General features: G+C 40.6%; 1 protein-coding gene across 1 annotated transcript in view; it reads left to right on the top strand.

The window, feature by feature from the left end:
* The window catches only part of LOC139912766 (cGMP-inhibited 3',5'-cyclic phosphodiesterase 3A-like), a 60,845-nt gene extending 46,823 nt beyond the window's left edge, over window positions 1-14,022 (top strand). The window contains exons 9-15 of the mRNA XM_071900667.2: window positions 368-479; window positions 2,031-2,138; window positions 5,243-5,442; window positions 7,022-7,225; window positions 7,550-7,711; window positions 11,735-12,002; window positions 12,740-14,022. Of these exons, the coding sequence (XP_071756768.1) occupies window positions 368-479; window positions 2,031-2,138; window positions 5,243-5,442; window positions 7,022-7,225; window positions 7,550-7,711; window positions 11,735-12,002; window positions 12,740-13,056 (1,371 nt within the window). The 3' untranslated portion in view covers window positions 13,057-14,022. The remainder of the gene's footprint in view (window positions 1-367; window positions 480-2,030; window positions 2,139-5,242; window positions 5,443-7,021; window positions 7,226-7,549; window positions 7,712-11,734; window positions 12,003-12,739) is intronic.
* The last annotated feature ends 7,208 nt before the right edge of the window (window positions 14,023-21,230 follow it).

Below are 21,230 nucleotides of genomic sequence, written 5' to 3'. Positions count from 1 at the left end.
CAAGACCCAAAATGTAACATGTGGTGGACATTGATTATGTAGAAATGTAACAAATAGTTAGGCTTAATGTCATCCTTGTATTTGTTACTATACCTTATAACAAGCAAAGAATCTCAGAATCGCTCCTCAGATGTAATGAAATCTCATCATGACAGATGAAATATCTTATCTCTCTTGAACCCTTTGGAGGACCAAAAAGAATATTGTGTAATGACACTTGACCTGGACCTGGTGTGAATAATACCATACCTCAATGCTAATATTAATTATGAATAGGTTAGGATTGTTTTTTGTTTTTTTTATCAAGTATGATTATACATCTAAACCTCAACTGGGATTATTAATACTACTGATGATGTTTTTCTAGGTTTCCTACAGGCTATTTGAGGACACGGGTCTTTTTGAGACCTTCAAGATTCCTGTCCGAGAGTTCATGAACTACTTCCATGCTTTGGAGAACGGATACAGGGACATCCCCTGTGAGTAGAAGGTCCATGAGTTTATGAAACTGTTCAAGTGAAAAATTGCATCCATGATTACCTTTATCTGCCACAAGGTGGATGTATTGCTTTGTCAGTGAAATACTCTCAATAACAGGCCAACCTCCTGCCTTAGCAATTATTGGTGTCTGTTTGAATGCTCATATTTTCTATCATTTAGCAAACTATTGAGTATTCTATTTTGGGACATTTTGATGTTTAATTTCAGCAATAAATAAGAATTTCATATTTGATTTACACAGGTGTTTATATTGATTCATGTATTGACAGTGTGTTTTCCCACTATAAACTGCTCAGTAGGTAGCATGAGCTTTCAGACAGGTTCAACAGCATCTGAAATGCTTCATGAAGGAATACACCAAGGTTTTGGGAGACTGGCTCGGTCAACTTACCAGCTAAGTAATGAGAACATAGACACCAAAATCATCCATGTGTCGCCAGTAGATCATTCGCTCCAGTGCTCCTTGCTAACACTATGAGTGATAGTACATGACTAGCATTATCCAAAGTATGAAGACTTACTTTTTAGTAATAGTGTTTATTATATGGCCTGTATATTCATACATTTATTATATGGCCTGTAGATTCATACATTTTTAAAAATGGAGTATCATTAACTCGATATAGCTGATGTAGACAGGTTTACTTCAGGTAAGCACCCACATGTGCTGTGCAGTGATTTTTAGCTGAACACTGTCTCCCATTTCCCACCACAATCACTTCCTATGTAAAAGAAATATGATAAAAAAAAATCAATGCACTGTTTGAACTACCACCACTTTCCCTGGTGGTTCAAACAGCGAATTGATTTTTTTATCATATTTCATACAAATTGCTGGGACCAATCTCCAACCCAAAACTGACAGACTTCTTTTTTCTCAATTTCTCATTTTCCCTCTTTTGAGATAATGCCAGTCATCTGCTATCACTCAACAAACAGTGTATGCTAAAGTGTTAACATGAAGCATTGGACTGAACAACCTACCGGGGAAGCATTGATGATTTTGGTGTCTATTTTCTCATCACATAACAGGGAAGTTAACCAACAGGCCAATCTCCTAAAAATGGTGTATTCCTTTAAAACTCAAACTGCATATTAATTATAAAATAGTATGCAGTGTATTAAAAAACATCAACACATTCATCTCAAGCTGTAATAAGATACTGTAAGATTAAAGTTTAATGATCTCTGTGGGGAAATTGGATATGTAGCATGTAGCAACAAATAATAAGAATATAGAGAAGAATAAAACAAATATGCATTATGCAACAACGACATCTGTTGCCCTGTATAGTGCACTCTACAATGGGTTCATTCATATTTTTTCATATATTCATATATTCATATTTTTTTCCTTTCTTTTTCCTTCCTTTCTTTTATTTTTTGCCAATTTACTAGTATCAAACTTCAGAATGTTCTAAGCTAGTATACTCAAAGGCCAACCGAGTAGCAGCCAGTATGAGATTTCATCAGTGCGGTCTTACCACCCTCCAGTGGTTTGACTTGGTATTTTGTCTTTATCTCCCCAGACCACAACCGGATCCATGCCACTGATGTGCTGCACGCTGTCTGGTACCTCACCACTCAGCCTGTGCCGGGCCTGCCCACCCTGCTGACCGAGAACGGTACACACACTGGTGAGGACCTATGATACATGTAGCAAGGCAGTCACATGAGCACATACAACTCACTCTCCCTCTCTTACACACACACACACACACACACACACACATGCAAACACATTTAAGCATGGCAGACAGTCAGGCACCCAGACAGGCAGACAGACAAACACAGACAGGCGAGCAAAACATACACAGATAGACAAGCAGTAGGCACACAAACAGAAAAGGGATAGATAAAAATGGAGTGAGGGAAAGAAACAGGCATTTTCATTGGCACAGCCCAAGTCTTGGTAGAACTAAAGTATAATAAGTTTAGAGAAGCTAGTCTGTTCCATACATGTCTAACATAAATAATAACAAGATCCTACCCTTTTATTGAATGTAATTCATAGTTTTTCACCTCAAAACACAAAAATCGAGATATGTTAACTACAAAAATTATTTATTTATTCTTCAAAATTATTTATTTATTATGCAACAACGACATCTGTTGCCCTGTATAGTGCGCTCTATAATGGGTTTATTCATAGTATTTATTTATTCTTTTCTGTGTTATTTTCAGCTGTACAGAAGAAAATAAGAGGTGAAATGTTTTTCAGCACTCACAGAGCTGCTTTAACAGCTATCCCTAAATGATGATGCAAGTCTTGTCAGCAATGTGGGTTAGGGTTAGGGGTAGTTACATTCATAGTATTCATAGTCAGAAGTGGGACGTTTTCCATCTCCAAGTCAGAAAAATGCAGCTTCAACTGCCACTGATTTATTGCAATATCCCCAACTTGATATTTGGTGACAAAATAATATAAAGCCTTTAACAACATGACAAATCAATGCTATTTTATGAAGCAAGACATAGAATTTTAGTTATGTCTAATTAATCCATGTTCCTGCTTCACAGGTATAAAGCATGACACCTCAGTTGGTATATGTAGCATTTGGTCAAACAACAATAGTGTATCTTGAAACAAAATGATGAATGTCTTAACCATGTTTTTACAGGTCACATACAGCTTACATAAGCCTCTCTCAGGCTTGTAGAGTTTGTTCTCTGACCTATTTTCTCCCTCCGGACTCCTTCCACGTTTTCTTTGATGCAAGTTCATCAAGTTCATCAAGTAAATTCCAGACCTGTAGCCACTTTCAGAATGCAAGAGGTGCTTGCCAGACAGGATCTGTGGGACCGGTTCATGGATAACATTGTTCACATAAATAGGTGCTTCCGAACAGGATCAGCACCCTGGTGGCCTGAAGGTGAAGCTGAAGGCACGGAGCCTTCACTACACTGATTCATACAGTTCTACTGGCCGTCATTCTGGGACACGCTCCACATCAACTGCAAATGCATTTGTACAAATTCCAAACAAAATTTCTGAGCCTCAGGGTCGGCTAATGTCCAACTCAATTCTGCTGTTAGTGTCTTCAATTTGTGGACATATCCAGCTCTCTGGAAAGTAGTGATAGTGAGCATGTTTAACCACTAATTTAACAAATACTTGTGTTGGAGGACCTGAGAACTGTGGGGTGCAGTGCACAATAGTGCCATCTGTGGGGCAAATGGGACTTGTATTGCCACTAACTGTGGCTGCAACTTGGTGGGCTAGCTAATGACTAGACAAGCTAGAATGGTATGTGGACCAAGATTTCTAGTGGGCCACATCTGTGTGATCTGTGTGATCTGTTAGTTCGGGGACTAGCCTCAGTGCAAGCTAGTGGCCACCATTCATAATCTACACCATGTGTTAACTCAAAGGAGCGAGTACATGCAGATCAAGCAAGACCACTTCGCTTTGCATCGCTTCGCTCCCTCACAGGCTCGGCCTTTTGGGGATTTGCAGTAATCTGATTGAATAACCAATATATTTTTTTGAGCTCTTTATTGTACAGACAGGCCAGAGTAAACACAGCTGTCTTGACAAATTTTTGCACAGACTATCTAGCAGGGGGCCAAGTTGTGCGTGCCAGTGTGTGTGTGTGTGTGTGTACATGTACCTTATGGAGTCTACCTCTGTCTACACACACACACACACACACACACGCACCTCTTGTACTGTGTAATCTCCCTTACAGTTTGTCTTTGTGCTTGTCTGCCTGTCTTTCTGCATATCTGTTTCCCAAACTGCATTGGCCGCCACAGGAAACATAAATGGATATTTTCAGACACACAGACATGTGGTCTCTCTTTCTTGTTCTCTCTTTATTGTCTAACTGTCTTTATAGTTTAGCTCTGTACTCGCTCTTCTTTTTATCATCGACTCTTTTGAGTTCTGACTCCATCTTGCTTTTTGATCATTTAAACTCTAAAACTGTGAGCCAACTTATCTGAGCAAGAAATCTTCTGAAACCTCTTTCCTATTCCTTACCCTTTTCCCCAGGGGGTTACACAACATCTTTCAACATCTTTCAAAATTAGATATTCACTATTCAGATACACATTCAGCACTCATTTCTACAATATATGCCATTTAACCCACATACTCTGAGAATGCTTTAGAATAAGCATTTTAGATAACTGTTACTCAGACTATTTTATGTTACTTAGCAAAGCTTTTGTAGTATAACATACAGTAGCTTTTATAATGCCATTTGATAGTGATTTATCCACACTAATTAACAGTTGCATTTAATCTTCCCATGGCTTGTTTATGGGTCCTAAACCAGACTTTGAAGTACTTTTGGGAGCTCAACAACTATAGTCAATGTTTCTGCCTCATTTACATACACTATTGTTTATATACAGTATATATCTTACAATGTCACAGTTCAGTGTGATAGCAACCCGTAGCCCTTGTAAGTTGTCCTCTGTCATCACAAGTCATTATTTCTCTTCTCTGCTGTTGTTGATTGATGTTGCTGTGTCACTTATTGACTTATGATTCATTGGTAAACTGTCAACAACATCCTGGTGCACCGATGAAATGAGAAAAAATTTGGACTGTCCCTTCCTGAATAAAAAATCCTACAGCACCTTAGTAGGATAGTTAGTGCCCCAGGCAAAAATTCATTTGACCGTAGAATATTTTAATGAATCAATTTATGAAGTCAGTAATGAGGCGACAGTATTTCAACAGAGACCACCATCACTGAATGGTGCTTGACATGGTTTCTCTCTGTGCCCGTAGACTCCGAGAACGGCATCACCCCTGGCGCCACAGGTTTCCTGGTATCCAAGATTTGCTCTGTGCTGGAGGCCGGCTATGCCTCCCTGGCTGGTCTTATCCCTGCGCTGGAGCTCATGGCCCTGTATGTAGCTGCTGCCATGCACGACTACGACCACCCCGGAAGAACCAACGCCTTTCTGGTAGCCACCAGTGCACCACAGGTAAATATAGGGCTGCTCCAGTGGCCCTGGAACTAAAGACTCAATCAATGATGGATCGACAGACAGATGGACAGATATATAGACTGATGCATAATGAAGATAATCTAGGTGTCATGAAAAACAAGGGCTGCTCCGATTGGGATTTATTTATTTCTAATCAATACAATCACCATTTTGTTTTGGGGGTTTTTCAGTAAGAAAATGATGAATAAAGTCAATATGCTTGTCAGCATAACCAACACAAATCAATTTTTAACTGTCAGGAAAGAGATGCCTAACGCATTAAATTGGCTTTGTGCATGAGGATGAATCAGTCAGTTGCAAATGTATTATTTAGCAAGCACAAGTTGGGGCAGCTGGGGGAAGGCGGCTAGGGACTGGAAAATGCAAGCAGATCTACCCCAGCAACAGAGACAGGTCTCTTTACTTTGTAGAGCTTAATGTGCCACGGGAAGATGTGGTAGAAGGGGCATATGACAGGAAGCTCAGATATATTGAACTAGGTTGAATGGCGAGGCTGGAAAGCCAGCATATGCTCTGTGGAGGTTGGGTGCCATGGATTTGTAGCCACATCCACTATCAGTTTATTCAGGGAGTTAGAGATTCGTGGTCAGGGTTTATGTCAGAAACCAGACCAGAAGCAGCCGAAAAGAGTAGGCAGTAATTGTTATGTTGTTGACCTGCCCGGGGACTACAGATGTAAATTAGCCTCTTGGCTAACTCTGACACATTTACATTAAAGTGTGAACTAAAATGTTGATTGATGTGTACTGTCCCTGCCAAATAAATCTTAAATAAATAAAAATAAATAAAACAGAAATGATACATAAATGCCTGTCTTGTCTGGTGTCATGTGATGGCACAGATATGGTAACAGAAATTGGTCATCAAACACCATCCTCAGCTCCTGGTATAACTGATTTACATATTTAAGTCTATTGTTTGCTGATACAATTTGGTTCCTGAACTGCTGAGCGGGTCAAATTGAAGTCAGCATGGTCAGCTATCCCATTAGTCTATTCTTGTTGACATGGATAGTGGGGTTGGAAATTATTGGATGAGACGTTCTGGGCTAAGCATAAATCTAAGTATATACAGTATTGAATAGATGAGTACATGTCTGATCAGTGTTGAGAGCAGGTGTGGAGCTGTCTCGCTCTGGGACACCATAATGTCTTCTGAAGGTGTCATTGACCTAATTCAACAAAGCATTTGTGATAGTAGGTGCCCACTTTATAACCCCAATTATACAGCTCTCACCACCGCCTTTCCTCTGACATCTAAAATAGGTGCTCACCCTAAGTGGCACAAATTCTGGTTACATCATCAGGCCTCGTGGTCCCTAGGGTGCTCACCCGAAAGGAGAGCGCCTTAGGGAGAGGGCCTAAGAAGCACAAGGGCTGGTTACATCAGATCCTGTGTGTTGGTACCTGTTCCTGCTCCTGTACCTGTATGGAGGCGTGTGTGCTGAGAAATTAAAATGTTCTACCAAGGTGGAATATATCTTTAGGTTTATCTTTAGTTTATCTCTTTGACTTGAACATTAGTTTCATATTCTCCTCTCTGCTTTCCTCTGCAGGCCGTTCTATATAATGACCGCTCGGTCCTGGAAAACCACCATGCAGCTTCAGCGTGGAACCTCTTCATGTCTCGACCCGAGTATAACTTCCTGGCTAACCTTGAACATGTAGAGTTCAAACGCTTCCGCTTCCTAGTCATCGAAGCCATCCTGGCCACCGACCTCAAGAAACACTTTGACTTCCTGGCAGAGTTCAATGCCAAGGTAAACATAGTGAACTGTGATCATATGCAGGGTTAAAGATTTTATCACACTAGAACTTAACAGTGATATCATCCATCATCTGTAATTCTTGGCACCCTAACTAAGGTATCCCTACAGTGTCATATGTTATCTCTTCTGATGAGTCTTGCTTGTGTAATGTATAGTCCTGGTCCTGCAATAAAAAATATATTTTCTTCAAAACCATCTCACCAGATTGTCCCAGATGTAAGTCAGTGATTACATAACCAATCAGTAGGGAATTCATTACAATGCATAATTGCAGTGCGCCTTTTTTCACAAATCCCTCTGTGCGTGTCTCCCCAGGTGGGTGATGAGGGAGTGTCAGGTATTGATTGGACCAACGAGAATGACCGGCTGCTGGTGTGCCAGATGTGCATTAAGCTGGCGGATATTAACGGACCATTGAAGTGTAAGGAGCTGCACCTGCAGTGGACGGAGGGGATCGTCAACGAGTTCTACGAACAAGTATGGTTAAGAACCTCCGCGATCCGACTGGCCGCAGTGGTCTTAGGGTGGGCTTGGGTTCAGGTCCAGTTTACATGTCTGAGTCTGTAGAAAGAATCCAAAAGCATATCAACAGCCCACCACCCTGGACTACTTTGCAGCGTTTACATGTGTTTAGAGTGCTGAGTTATGAATGTTTAGGTGGATGCTTGCTGACACAGGAGCTTCATCCCAGGTCGTCCTGTTGAAGGACAGGTTCCCTACTCACTGCCCCACCCTGCCTCCCCATAACACAAAAATACAGAATACAAAATATTCAGCGACATTATGCCTTACACAGACCATTTACATCACTCATTCTCTCTCAACTTATTCATGATCCAAATTGGCTAAATGATTTTTCTACTGGATAATGGGAGGAATAGGGACGTCAGGAACAGGGTTCAAGATTAATTAGGTATATCCTGTAAGTCTCAAGGAGGGGGCTGCTTAGCGATCAATTCTCCCTCATTGTGTGTATTTGTGTTATTGCATTTGCGTTTCCCCTGTACAGAAATAGAACAGTCAGAACACTTACCTACTCCTTCACGAACCTCTCTACTATGTTGGAAGTTAGACAGATGCCTGGCAACAGACCCCACTTTCAACTAACGATCCCTCTGATTCGTCAGTTCAACTGGGTGCCAAGCAACTCAGGAAGATAAAATCTGATTAGCCAGAGAGATATGATTACATCCCTAGCAACAGTATGTTTTAAGCAGAACAGGACTACTGTATTTAAGATATCTAAGCCATAATTTATACTATTTTATATAGTACTTTGAAAAAGAGCTGAGAATGGAAGAGAAAAGAGACAGAAATCAGATGACAAGGAGGCAGGATTTCAGGTCAACATCCGTTCTATGCATTCTTCTCAAAATAAAAATATTTCCACTTGTTTACAGATAGGCAGCAACACATTATTGCAAGTTACGCAAACGGAAAACCCGTTATCAGCATATGTTCTGAATATTTAGTCCATTTTAATGAAGGGAGAATACATATCCAGGATATGAGTACACTATGTCACAGCAAAAAATCTCTAATCAAGGCTGTGCTGATTGTTGGCGAAAACGTCCTCCGTCCTCTGGCCGGTTTCTGACACTTAGTATTCTGCTATTTCACACAAACCCTCTGTTCAAATGTCATTATAGCTTTGAGAATTATGTATGTCCTTTGAGCAAGAGGGGGTGGGGGGGCGGGTGAGAGAGGGAGAGAGACAGAGGGTGTGTGTATGTTTTTCTCTTCAGAGGGGAGACAGATGAACTAAATGTGTCATCCCAGACAGCATTCATTCACAGTCACACCGAAGCAGATCACAGGGATGGAACTGAAGCACTGAGCCAACACACATGCACACACACATACACACACATGCATACACACACACACACATATGCATTCATGCTCTGCATTGCACCAGTCTAGTGCTCAAGACAGTAGTCAAGGTGGGACTGAACATTTACACACCCTCAAATAGTAGAACATTGTCTGTCTGTCTTTGCTCTTCCATGCAAATCACCACATCTTCAGTGACCAGTTTACTTTGACCGATTTAAATTAGTCTAGTACCTCACATCTGAGGCTCTTGGGAATGAAACGAAACAATCAGAATATTTAATGTTTTGCAGTTGCATAGTATATAAGAAATATAATGGGAATTTCCACAGTAGAGCACAATCAATTTGTAACATCATCCATTGCGACATTTTCTCCTCCTTTTACCTGTAGTTTGAATAGATCAGTCAGTTGATAAACAATTCTATCTCTCTCTCCTCTCTCTCTTTCTGTCTATTAGTTGATTTTAGATTTTATAGATTATGTTCTATATCTCTGCCTCGCCTACATACACACTCTGCCTCTTTCTGCCTCTCTCACACAAACCGCTAGTGCAGTCTACTGACGCCATTCAGGTTTCAGGTTGCCATAGCAATGGGAGCCCTTGTCCCTCCATCCTTTTTAAAGCCCTGACGTCAGAAAACACACACAAACCTTACACACAGACCTGAAATGGGACATGAGATCTGCCTGTTCAAAGTCTATCCATTTTAAGCATTTTAACTGATTATCACAACACATTGCCAATCAGCTCTATATCTGTTCAGTTTCCATTAGTGCTGCCCTTCTACCACTGGACCAAGTTTTGGAAAAATTGGCCGGGCGGATATGTCTAAACTGGAAATGAGCTCTCCAGTGCCTCCATGTTGTTTGATTGGGCCAATAATGGAGAGTTTGCCTCTTCTTATGGCTGCTGATATATCGGCACACAAAGTTTGATGTTGTTAGGTGAATCTGTTATCAGTTATATGCCTTTTTGTTGGCCAGTTGGTATAAAGTTAATCAGTTCTTCCTTGCCCCATGACCAATCTTTCCACAAAGTTTTGTACAAATCCATTCATAAGTTTTTGAGATATCCTGCTAACAGACAAACAGAAAAACAGACAGATTGGGGCAAAAAAATAACCCCAATCCAACTCAGAGGAGGTAATTATGTCCCCAATAATGGGGGTAAATGTGGCAGATGTGGCTTCAATTTGTATAAACATGAGCAGTGCCACTGGGAACGTGCTCAGAAGAATCAGCCAGAGATGACATCCCAGTCATCCTGGTCGTTTTATACATACATTTTGCTTGGTTTCTTTATCATTGTAGATGTACATGAGAAGGCAAATAATCCTGCACCCTTGACCCAAGGATGAGGAAAGGAGCAACTTGGCTCAACTGTTATGCAACTGACTCTCCTCAAGTATAGGATTAGATACATAGGTTGAGGGGAGCCAGAGTTGGCCTATATTGGATAATCTCTCTGAATAATCATGTCAGTTCACATCCTGTGTTGGACTGGCAGCCTGTGTTTCCCTGCCTTCTGCCCAATGCATGCTGGGATGGGCTGCAGCCCTGTGACCATGAATAGGAATAAGCCCGTATGGAAAATGAATGAATGAATGAATGTTATTAGCGCTGACCTTGCCATCTCCAGGAGATGAGTGCACCAACACCGTGACAGAAAAACGTCCTGACACTATTACATAGCACCATCACTGAGGAAAGAGTCTGCTGGTGTTCCCATTGTTTTGATTAAAACCTACAGATTAGCCATAGTTTGAGAGGATGTTATTCTATTTGTAGTCGTCTTGACCCACTTTCAAGAGACTGTTCCCAGAGGCAGCGTGTATCTGGAACTCTTTCTGCTTGCCAGTGTAGCTGTGCCAAGGATATAAATCTCATACCATTTTATATGCGAAACAGAGCATGTATGAAAAGCATGTATGAAAATAAGGTCTTGTCAAGAAAATAAAAGAAATTGGAAAAATGTTACTCCTTTCCTCACTTCAGCCTGCTCAGGTGGCCCAAGGAAAAATAATACTTCTGCATTTCAAATCATCATTTTAAATAAATCAACATGAACCAATTTTATCTATGATAAAAAAATATATATTTGTAAATCTGCTTTTGATGAGTAAACATGCTTAAATTAATTCAGTTGCCTATTTTAATGCTTTTTGGCTCTAGAATTGTGCCACAATGAATTTGGCATATTTTTTTTATTAACAGAAACTAGTTACCTAATTTGGCACTTTTTTCTGCATTGGGTCTGCATAGGGAAACACTTTACCCTATCATCTATCATCTATCATCTATCACTTTATCATGCATAAATTCTAATGCATTTTCCTTCCTTACTTCCTTACAAGTTTGAGGTCAAATATCCCACAGACTTTTAAGGATTGATATTCAGCAGACTGAAAATCTGCTTAAGGCAGCTAAGAGGGACTATTGAATGTATTGCATTGGTGGTGAGCCAATTCTCATGAAAGCTGTTTTTTTGTCCTGGAGCTATAAAAAACATGGGGCAGTGGCGTACAATGCTATCTCTTTGTTGTAATATCAATCTCATCAACATATAATGAAGTTGTTGTGTTTTCCAGGACATTGAAATTTAATCTTTTTTCATGTATTTGACATATTTGCTATGTTTGTCCTACCCACGATGCACCTTTCTAGGGAGACGAAGAGGCGAGCCTTGGCCTTCCCATCAGCCCATTCATGGACCGCTCGGCGCCGCAGCTGGCTAAGCTACAGGAGTCCTTCATCACTCACATTGTGGGACCTCTCTGCTCCTCCTACGACTCTGCTGCACTCATGCCTGGATGCTGGGTTGACCCTCCTGAGGGAGAGACAGAGGCAGAGGAGGTGGAGGGAGGACAAGACACAGAGGAGGAAGAGGAAGATATGCCAGAGGAAGATGCATCAACAAGTTCTGAGACCTCCCGTATGTCAAAATCATAATTATTCATACTTCAGAAAATCTCTCATTCTTTGAGTTTTCACTGATTTCTCAGGGTAAATGATTTTTTTGTTATGTGTTGTCTCTAATCATATCTACCTCAGTGGGTATGGATTCAGATCGCATCACCTAACGCGGTAGGGAAGGAAGATAAGTACTACATTTTGACGAAATTGTGACATTTATGCTCTATCTTGGTGGGACCTGATGAGATTTGACTGAACTTGAAGGTTTTGGTCTTGTGGGGAAGAATTTTTCACCTAATCACTTGGGTTCTGATCAAGTTACAATTAAAAAAACAAAAACAAAATAAAAACTATTTGTGAAATTTTGTTAGGTTGGGGCTCACAAAAGCCAATTAATCATTGGGTTTGGTGTGACTTAAGATAGAAGTTTGGGTGATTTGGGTTCGGCCAAACTCTGTTCTGAGTTAATAACTATCCTGTACCACTTCTCTTCTCCTATCTTCACTGTGTGGCACTAAATGAAACACTGAAGAGGATGCAATGAGGTGGTATTGCTTTTCAATATGAAGCGGTGGTTCAAAAGTATTGTGCAAGAGAGCACTGATATCCACCTGTCATTATCTGTAATGCAGGGCTCTGTTGGAAAATGGATATGCATTTATATACAGTGTAGTCAAAGTATTTGCATCCTGTGGTACTTGTCTAACTCTTTTGTAATTCCCTGTCTTTGTCCTTTCCTGGCTTGGTGTCTCACAGAGCAGCAAAAAACAAAGAAGGAGAGCAGGAGGAAAGTGTTTTGCCAGATCACACAGCACCTTCTGGAGAACCATGAAATGTGGAAAAGAGTCATCGCCACAGAAACCCAGGAGCAGGCCCAGAGAGAAGAGCCTAACTGCATCAGCGGCCCCAACGATCCAATCACAGCCATTCATGAAGAAGAGGAGGAGCCAGCAAGCAAAGAGGAGGAGCCAATTAATGGCCAAGAGGAAGGGGAAGAGGTGCAGGCTATAGAGGAAGAGGAAGCCTTTCCCCAGTCAGAGACTTCAGGGGAAAAAGAGGAGGAGCCAGAGTGATATGATGAACTTTGACCTTCTCTTGAACCAGGAATCCTGAACACTGTCTAAAAAAAATGTTTGTTTCTTTCCAAACTAAACTCTTGATACGGTAGCCAGCACATCACTTTGACACAACACTGTAGAAGATGTTTTGGGTAATATGTGCCTAACAAAAACAGGGTTAGAGGATAGGGATGATGTGTGCCGAGTGCGTCTAACAAGGGGAGGTGGGATGAGCAAGGGATGGAGTGAAGAAGGAGCAAGGAGGAAGAAGAGGAAGAGGATGAACGTGCGACTGTATGTCTGGTGTTTGTTTTATTCTGGATCAGGTGCCCTGCCTATTGCCCTGCCCTCACCCAGGCTGTCCATCCTGCAGTATGGGCCAACTGAACAGATTCACTCAACCGGTGAATAACAAACTATCACAAGCCCCCAACTGTCTTGTTGCTCCCATGCTCTCAGCACACTGTGGAGTCACCCGGCTGGTCCTGGATGTGCAACAAGCTCCTTCTCCTTCAAGACAATGGGATGAAAGCCAGGGAAAAAGCTGTCTCCGCTGGGGCTCAGCCTTGTGGATTTCAGAGGGAGACGGAAAAAAGGGCCAGTTTTAGTACATTGTGTATACAGACACACGTACACACAGACACACACGCACACACACAGGCACCACACACACACACACACACACACACACACAAAGCTACAGTAGAAACACATTCCATGCTCGGAACAGAATAGGAAGTTTAACAAAGAACCCTGTTGCTCTAAAAAGCTTTATTCTTGCTCAAGGAAAAACATACAAAACAATGTTTTGTTCATGTCACACAATGTTTGTTCTTAGTCCCATGTTTTCTCCCCCTCTGCTCCCTTTGTGTCTAAAAGTCAGTCCAGCACACCTACACAGTTCCAGGCCACTCAACTCAACTCAGGAAGACAGAAACCCATAGAGCGAGAGAGACAGACCAGATTTGTAGAACTTGCAGTGTCCTTTTACATGGCATCGCTTAAACAGAAGGATTTTTTTTTCTGTACTATTTGTTTCAATGCTATTGATTTGTTTCCATCCCTAGAGACAAGACAGTACTTTTTTATTTACGTTAAAGGATTTTTTTTCATTGCTTTTCTTTTCAATATCCCCTGGTTCCCCAGGGAACCACAAAGGGAAAAATATATATATTTTGATCAGCATCGTCCGAATACTATTGCAGGGTCTTTCAGTGCCAGTGTCCCTCTAACTACTAAAGCAGATCCCTCTCATCATATATTACACTAAAACAAAGTAACCATGTAATCAGGTAATTGTCTTCTTAAAGTAAATGTTCTTTGTGTTGGATCAGATCAGATAACAAAGCTCTCATTATCTTGGTTTGCCCTGTCAGACAACCACAGAGGCAAAGAAAGTAATGTAGAGAAATTAATATTAGCCAGTTCTGGGCCGTGAAAAAAACAGTAGGGAGAACATCAAAAGACAAAAGAATAATGCAAATACAGAATCTTCGTAATTAGCAACATGATGTGAAGTGCAAGCTCACTGATGTTGCCTCACAAAAAAATAAGACCCATAGCCTCAAAAGCGAACCGCTCCCTATAATGTTCTGTGGTGGTGGTACTGCCGGTGTCTTAAAAAAAAATCATGATTTGTGAAGTCTGGTTAGTTTTTCTGTTGAATGCATTTGCAATGGGTTGGCTTAGTATTGGTTTAAATATTTTATATGCATTATCAACCGAACAAACAAAAAAGGCAAAGTGAGAGATGCAAGGTTTTTCCAGAACACAGATGGTTAGCATAAAGAGCAGTCTCCGCCTTGTTTCTCTCCTGAGAGAGAAAACTGTGCTGAGAGCCATAATGAAAGATTCTTGTCATTGAAATCAATATCTGAATTCTGTGTAGAATTTTCAAAAGGTAGGTCATTGCTGGGTAACAACCAAAATTGTTCAAATTGACCCCACTGAAAGGCAGCGCTCTCTCATAATTTATTTTAAGCTTATGCCATTCAGGCTAAAAGGCTACAGAGTAGGGGAAACACCGAAGAGAAGGTTCCGGCGAGATTTGATCATAGGCCAGCAAAATCCCTACACTTCACACATTTTTTCTTCATTTCTAGTCCGTTGAGGCGGCTTATGGCCTGACAAGTTCTGTCAGTGCTTTGCTTTGATGTCCTTAGAGATTCAGATTGGTGGTGATAGACAGCCTGAATAAGATGACAGAGGAAGCAGGAGAAGCCTTTTAGCTTGACTTTTAGATTCTTAGGAAGGGTCAGATGGGTCTGAGATATTTTTCAGATTTCAGCAGATGGAACTAGATGGAACTCTTTGAAGACAAGCCAGTAAAGTTGGATTCAAAAGCATGTGATGATCTACATTTCCAAGTTTGAAAACTATATTAAAGGGAGATGTCTCTGGTCTGACAGTGGCACTTTCTGTACTGAGATCAGAGATTTGAGGATGCTTTCACTGGGTCGTGTTTCAAGATTTTAAGATTTCACTTTCCAATTTGCATCAGCTATGTCTCAACATTACAAATGGAACTTGTGGTAAAGAAACAAAAGTCTTATGAAATTCCTCATCAAAATATTTTTAATTTCCCTCTCTCCTACACTCACTTTCTGTATCTCACTCACTCACATTTGCTTAGCATGGCACTCTGACACCTGGCTCTCTATTCCATTGTGTTCTCAGCCATGTCCCACAAAAAAATAGTATTTATAAGTGTTAAGTCCTATGATGTAAAGACTTTTCTGTAGCTGCTGCACTTGCATTTTGGCCCTCCTGTGTGGGTATTTGGGGAGTGGCTGCCTGAGACTTAGGGCAGGCTCAACAGGTGAAGTGGACCTGGATAACTGGTCAGAGAAAGTTCCCTCTGAGGTAGAGTAGAGAGTTTGAGGTTGTGTCAGTATTCTATACAGACAGTCTTGCTATCAAATGCATCTAGGTGGCATTACTCTATGATTTTACTCCAGTTCTGTAGCCAGTGGACAGCTTTACCCACACATCTCCTTGCCTCTCAGTCCGATGTAGGTGCAAAAGCATTCAAAGGCTAGCTGAGGAGCACACAAGATGACGCCCCCTCAATTTTTGTTCTGGAATTTTGTGATTGATTGAATCGGCACAAACATTCACTGGATGTCTTTTCTGCCATTATTGCATAGAAATGCACACATCTTCCAAGGATAAAAACACACTATGCAATCAGTCCAGTAGATTTAGACACATCATACATAAAACAAGACTAAGAGTCTAACAGCCCCATGACATTGAATTTTATGGAAGCGTCCCTGCCGGGAACTCAGATCTCCCGATTGAGAGCCTGCAATCTAACTCCCTGCGGCACACTTTCATCCACGTGACCAAAAGTGGTGAACAGAGTGACCAACCGACATCTCGATCCATAGAGCCCCTGTTGTCGCGGGGCTAAAAATAGGAGACTAACCAGGCTATTAAATAGGCAGGACAGACGCAGAACAGGCTGTGCTGCTTCCAGACAGTGTCTAAGTTTGATTGAAGCTGCCCAAGTGTGACCCAATTTCTTAACTCAGTGAGAGTTTTTCTACTGTTGCCATGTCTAAATACCATATCTAAATCCTAAACTATATTCATTGCACTAAGTTATCAAAATGTCCATTGTGCAAAGGAGGGCTTAAGCTTAACTGTGCAACATAATGCCCATGACTGCTTATTCCCAGTACTTACAATAGGGAGCAGTGGTTGAGGTTGGTTTTAATGCTATGAAAAATTGCATTTAGACCTCTGAAAGCCGGTGCTAACCAAAGCCTGAGCTGAATATTCATGTTTCAGTTCAAGTTGACTCATCTATAAAGGCGATGAAAGCATGAAGTGGAAGTGTTTTTGTAAGATATTTTAGACATTCATAGAATAGAAGGAGCTTTTTTAAAAACCCATTGGACCAAAAGGATTCCACTTGACTAACACAATATATCAACTGAAGAACAAAATTGCCTCCATCCTTGATTTGAGTCAGAGGAAGTCCTGGGCCGAAAGTAATTCCAAATCCAAAAAGCTCATGTTGCTTGGCAACAAAAAAATAGAAGGCAAACTAAACCAAGTATCTGACCCCTGAAACAATGTGTTGCTGACCTGCAATGTGTTTGCTTACCTGCCTTACCTCCCTGGACATGTGTCCCAGTAGCTTCCCTTACATCAGCTTGTTATGATAAGTCTACCTGTGGCAATACAGTCGATTTGTAAACGCCAACTGCTACAAACTGTTCTACGCAGGCATTGCGTGGGTTTCCAAGGTGGAAGAGAAGGGGAGGTGGCTTGAGAGAGGGGTAGATGAAGAAAGAAGGGTAAGGGGACAGAATGGGAATGACTGGTAATTGATTAGTACAAATTCATAGTGATGCTGAAGAAATCTCACTCTATGTCTGCAGTGCAAGTCAAGAGGTGTCTCATCTTGGGCAATGACCAGGGGCCCAATTTGTTTGTCTTATTTTCTCTGCCACTTGACTCTAAACAGCACATGCTTCAGGGATTTGAGGGCACATGAATGAGCTTGAGTTCCTCGCACTCTAAATATCCTAAACTAATCATCATCTATCGATGCCTCATTTGCAATATAGTGTGCTATACAGAAATGACAGAGACCTTTTCTCATATTACATCATGCTTGTACCATTCCACGATGATCCATCTCCATGTTATACACTTTCTCACATCTTCCCTTGGATGTCCCTTTACTTTCCTCGAATAACTTCCACTGCAACTTCTAAATGATCAAAGAAATCAGGCCAAGACTCCTACACAAGCTAGACAAAATAGACCCTTTCCTGTCCTCTTCTAATCTCCCCCTCTCAGCTCTGTCTCATTAACTTTGTACACTACAGTAGAGCAATCTAAGAGACTTAAAGCTGTGATAGAAGTTGGGATCACTATCTTTCTCACAAACAATCTCAAACATTTAAGCGTGTGTGTGAGTGTGTGTGTGTGTGTGTGTGTGTGTGTCTAGCCATTGGTGTTGGTGTCATCATTATGAGTAAGCCATATGGTGTGTAGGACTGGTCAAGTGCCCTCCAATCTGATAAAAAGAGGTTTCTATTCTTGCTGCATTCATGAGTTCATTAGGTTCTACTGTAGGTCCCAGTTAGTAAGCTCATCTATTTGGTAGCACTCAACTGCTGAAGTTGGAAAAAAATGTTTGTAATTAAATTAATCAAACAAAAAAAAAAATGCCCAAAATATATTAGTTATGATTTTGGAGCTGACATTGTATAAAAGATCATGTGATCTATGTCCATTTTTGGTCTTTCTTGTGACTACACTGGCCAATGGTTTGTACCAGCTAATTACATGATGTACACAACTTTACTATCCCAACTTTCTCTTTCTTTACAGCATTTTTATATACAAGCTGGACCAGAAAACAACAAATGAGCAGGGGTTCTACATATTTTCCCTGGCTACTTTAACATAAACAGAACCAAAGCCAGTATCAGTGGCTTCTTTAAAGAATGAGAAGAAGGGGAATGCTGCACACCGGATTAACTTGTGCAAACCAAAGAAACTTTTTGAACTCTGTGGTTTTTTGTGATTTGCACAAAATAAACCCTAAAAGGAGCAGTTTTCTTGTGCGCATCTTCTTTTTGTCAGTGTTATCCAGAACCTGGTGAAGATGTCTGGATATGCATATCTTTTGTAACAGTTCTCATATGAAGACAGGGCAGATAAAGAGAAAATAAAAAGAATGATATTCACATGCATCTAACAGGCCTAATCTCACATTCTTGTCCATGTTTTTACTGTCCATATTTTTTTATTCACTGCCATGTCAATGGGCGGCAATAGCACTACAATGGAATTGACCTACAAGGGCGACTGTTGTTAGACCTGAGCCCTCGCAGTTCCTTTTGACGGTTTGAACCAAAAACATTCTTTTTTGTATTGTTTGTTGTTCCAACCATTTGAAGGGAGCTATGCTCCTGTGCCATACCATTTTCACTTGTATGTGTACATTGTCTGAATGCTATAATCATCAGCTTTCATTGTTTGTCACAAAGGGAACCAAAACAAACTTTATACACCACCTTAAAGCAAGACAAACAAGACTTGTATGTTTTTATCTATTATAGCGGGCGCTTCACAGACTTAATTATTTTCTTCTCTCTAGTATCTTGCACTTAACACATGTAGCAATACCTATAGGATGGGGAAATTGTGTGATTCACCAGTATTTGTTAAGTGGAATAATACATTTTATTTCTGGTTATTGTTTCATTTTGTATAAAAAAAAAAATATATGCTGTACAGATTCAAAAGTATATTACAATGAAAAACTTTTAGAAAAAAATATTTATTTTTACTGTTTTGTAATTTAGACACAATACTGTAGCTCCTCTATTGCCAGACTTACTGGAAGTGCCTCTTGATAATGTATTACAAAGTAACTATACAATATATTGGGATTATTAGAAACTGTCACTAGCAGAGCAGTGTTGATGTTGTTATGTGAATATGGTTGAATAATAAGATTTATAAATGCTGTACATGTGTCTGTCTTATTTTTATTCTGTAGCTATTTCTCCATTTCTACAACAATGTTGCATTAAGCTGTGACTCACACTATTACTTTGAGCAGATTTTGTCACCGAATCTCCTCCAACAGTTTTTACACTACATCAACATATTATACATCAAAACATTCTGCTCGATGTGGAGAACTGTACTATTACTTTTCTAATACTACTCTATTATAATGGTTGTTCACAAATGATAAAAGTGATAATGATGAAGGGGAAAATTAGCTAATTATCAAAAAATAAGTTTTCTGCTATATTATTTATAGTACATATATACATATATATATATATATATATATATATATATAAATATCCCCTTTCCAATCCCATGGTAGACAAGCATTCAGAGGCTGTTTTTTGTTTTTTTTATTCTCTCCTAGGGGAGCATACCCAGGACCTCCCAACAATACAAGGACCCTGGTACGAGCAACAATCTTTACACATAATCACAATGACAGTCAATAGGTGAATAGGCATACAACTTACAATTGATAATTACACTGACGTTTCACACTGTGGTCATTTTACCACATATGGTTTAAAGGAAACGCTTGATTAGGAAACGTGTAAAACACGTCATCATTGAGTCCAGCAGAGGTCTTTGTGTTTAGTATCGAGATCCAGAGCATCCAGGGCTTCTTTCCAGACTCACCGTTTTGCAACAACATTCAACAATCCAACAGGGAGAAATACATCATAGAAGAGGCAGAGATTCTAATTTCTCTACCGACAATAGCCTCAATAGAGCATAATGCAATGCAGTCATAAGACATTGTGTTTTGAGTAAGGGGCGGGGCCGCGATTGAGGATGCTCCCCAATGAATCCAAGCAGTATGCAAAAGATTCTGCGAGTAGTACAATAAGCCCCCCCAAGGCACAGTAGACATACAGTATATCATTCAATATTATGAAAACCATAACAGACAACCAGACATAATTCAGAGATAGCTTGCACAACATCCTGTGTACAGATCATAGCAGGAGGAGGTTGGGGAGGACGAGGGAGTCTATAGCAGCAGTGGTATGAATGAACAGCAGAGTGAGAGTGTGAGCTGTCAGATTATAAAGACCGCCTCATTGACTTGTTTGAATGTGATTGGTGATTGAGAGTCACCTGATAGCCGATCAGCTGATGGCACGCACGACTTCAGTGTTCTGCCTCAACTAACGCGATGCTCCTTTAGAAGTAGATGAGGCAGAGGCAGGTTAAGGGAAAGTTAATCTTGCGTAGCCACACTTCCGTTTCAAGCTCACGGGGGTCTGGAGAACTTCTCATCAGAAAATGTTGGATAACGAGACCTTGCGGAGACGGAGGCAGCCATTCAATTGGCTCTGAGTTTGAACAACTAAATGTTTCAATTAAACTGGCTTGGGACTGCTTCAATTAGACCAAACTCAATCTACTTATTACTGATGCTGAGTTGTATATTTTATGTAAAATAGCTTCTCAGACCCTTTGACTTGATAAATGTTCCTCTGTGAAGAAGACTTGCCTTTCACCTGGCTGTCTCTGCTTCACTCCCTATTCTCTCAGTACGTTACTGCTCACTCTGTGCTCTCTGTCTTGCCCCCCTCTTTCTTTCTGTCTCCACAACTATCTCAGATCTTTACCTCTCCTTCATCCAGTCCTGCCTCCCGTTAATCCGTCCCCTTCTTAGA

This window comes from Centroberyx gerrardi, chromosome 6 (genome assembly GCF_048128805.1).
Source record: "Centroberyx gerrardi isolate f3 chromosome 6, fCenGer3.hap1.cur.20231027, whole genome shotgun sequence".
Lineage (NCBI taxonomy): Eukaryota > Metazoa > Chordata > Actinopteri > Beryciformes > Berycidae > Centroberyx > Centroberyx gerrardi.
This window is presented reverse-complemented; position numbering and strand designations above follow the sequence as displayed.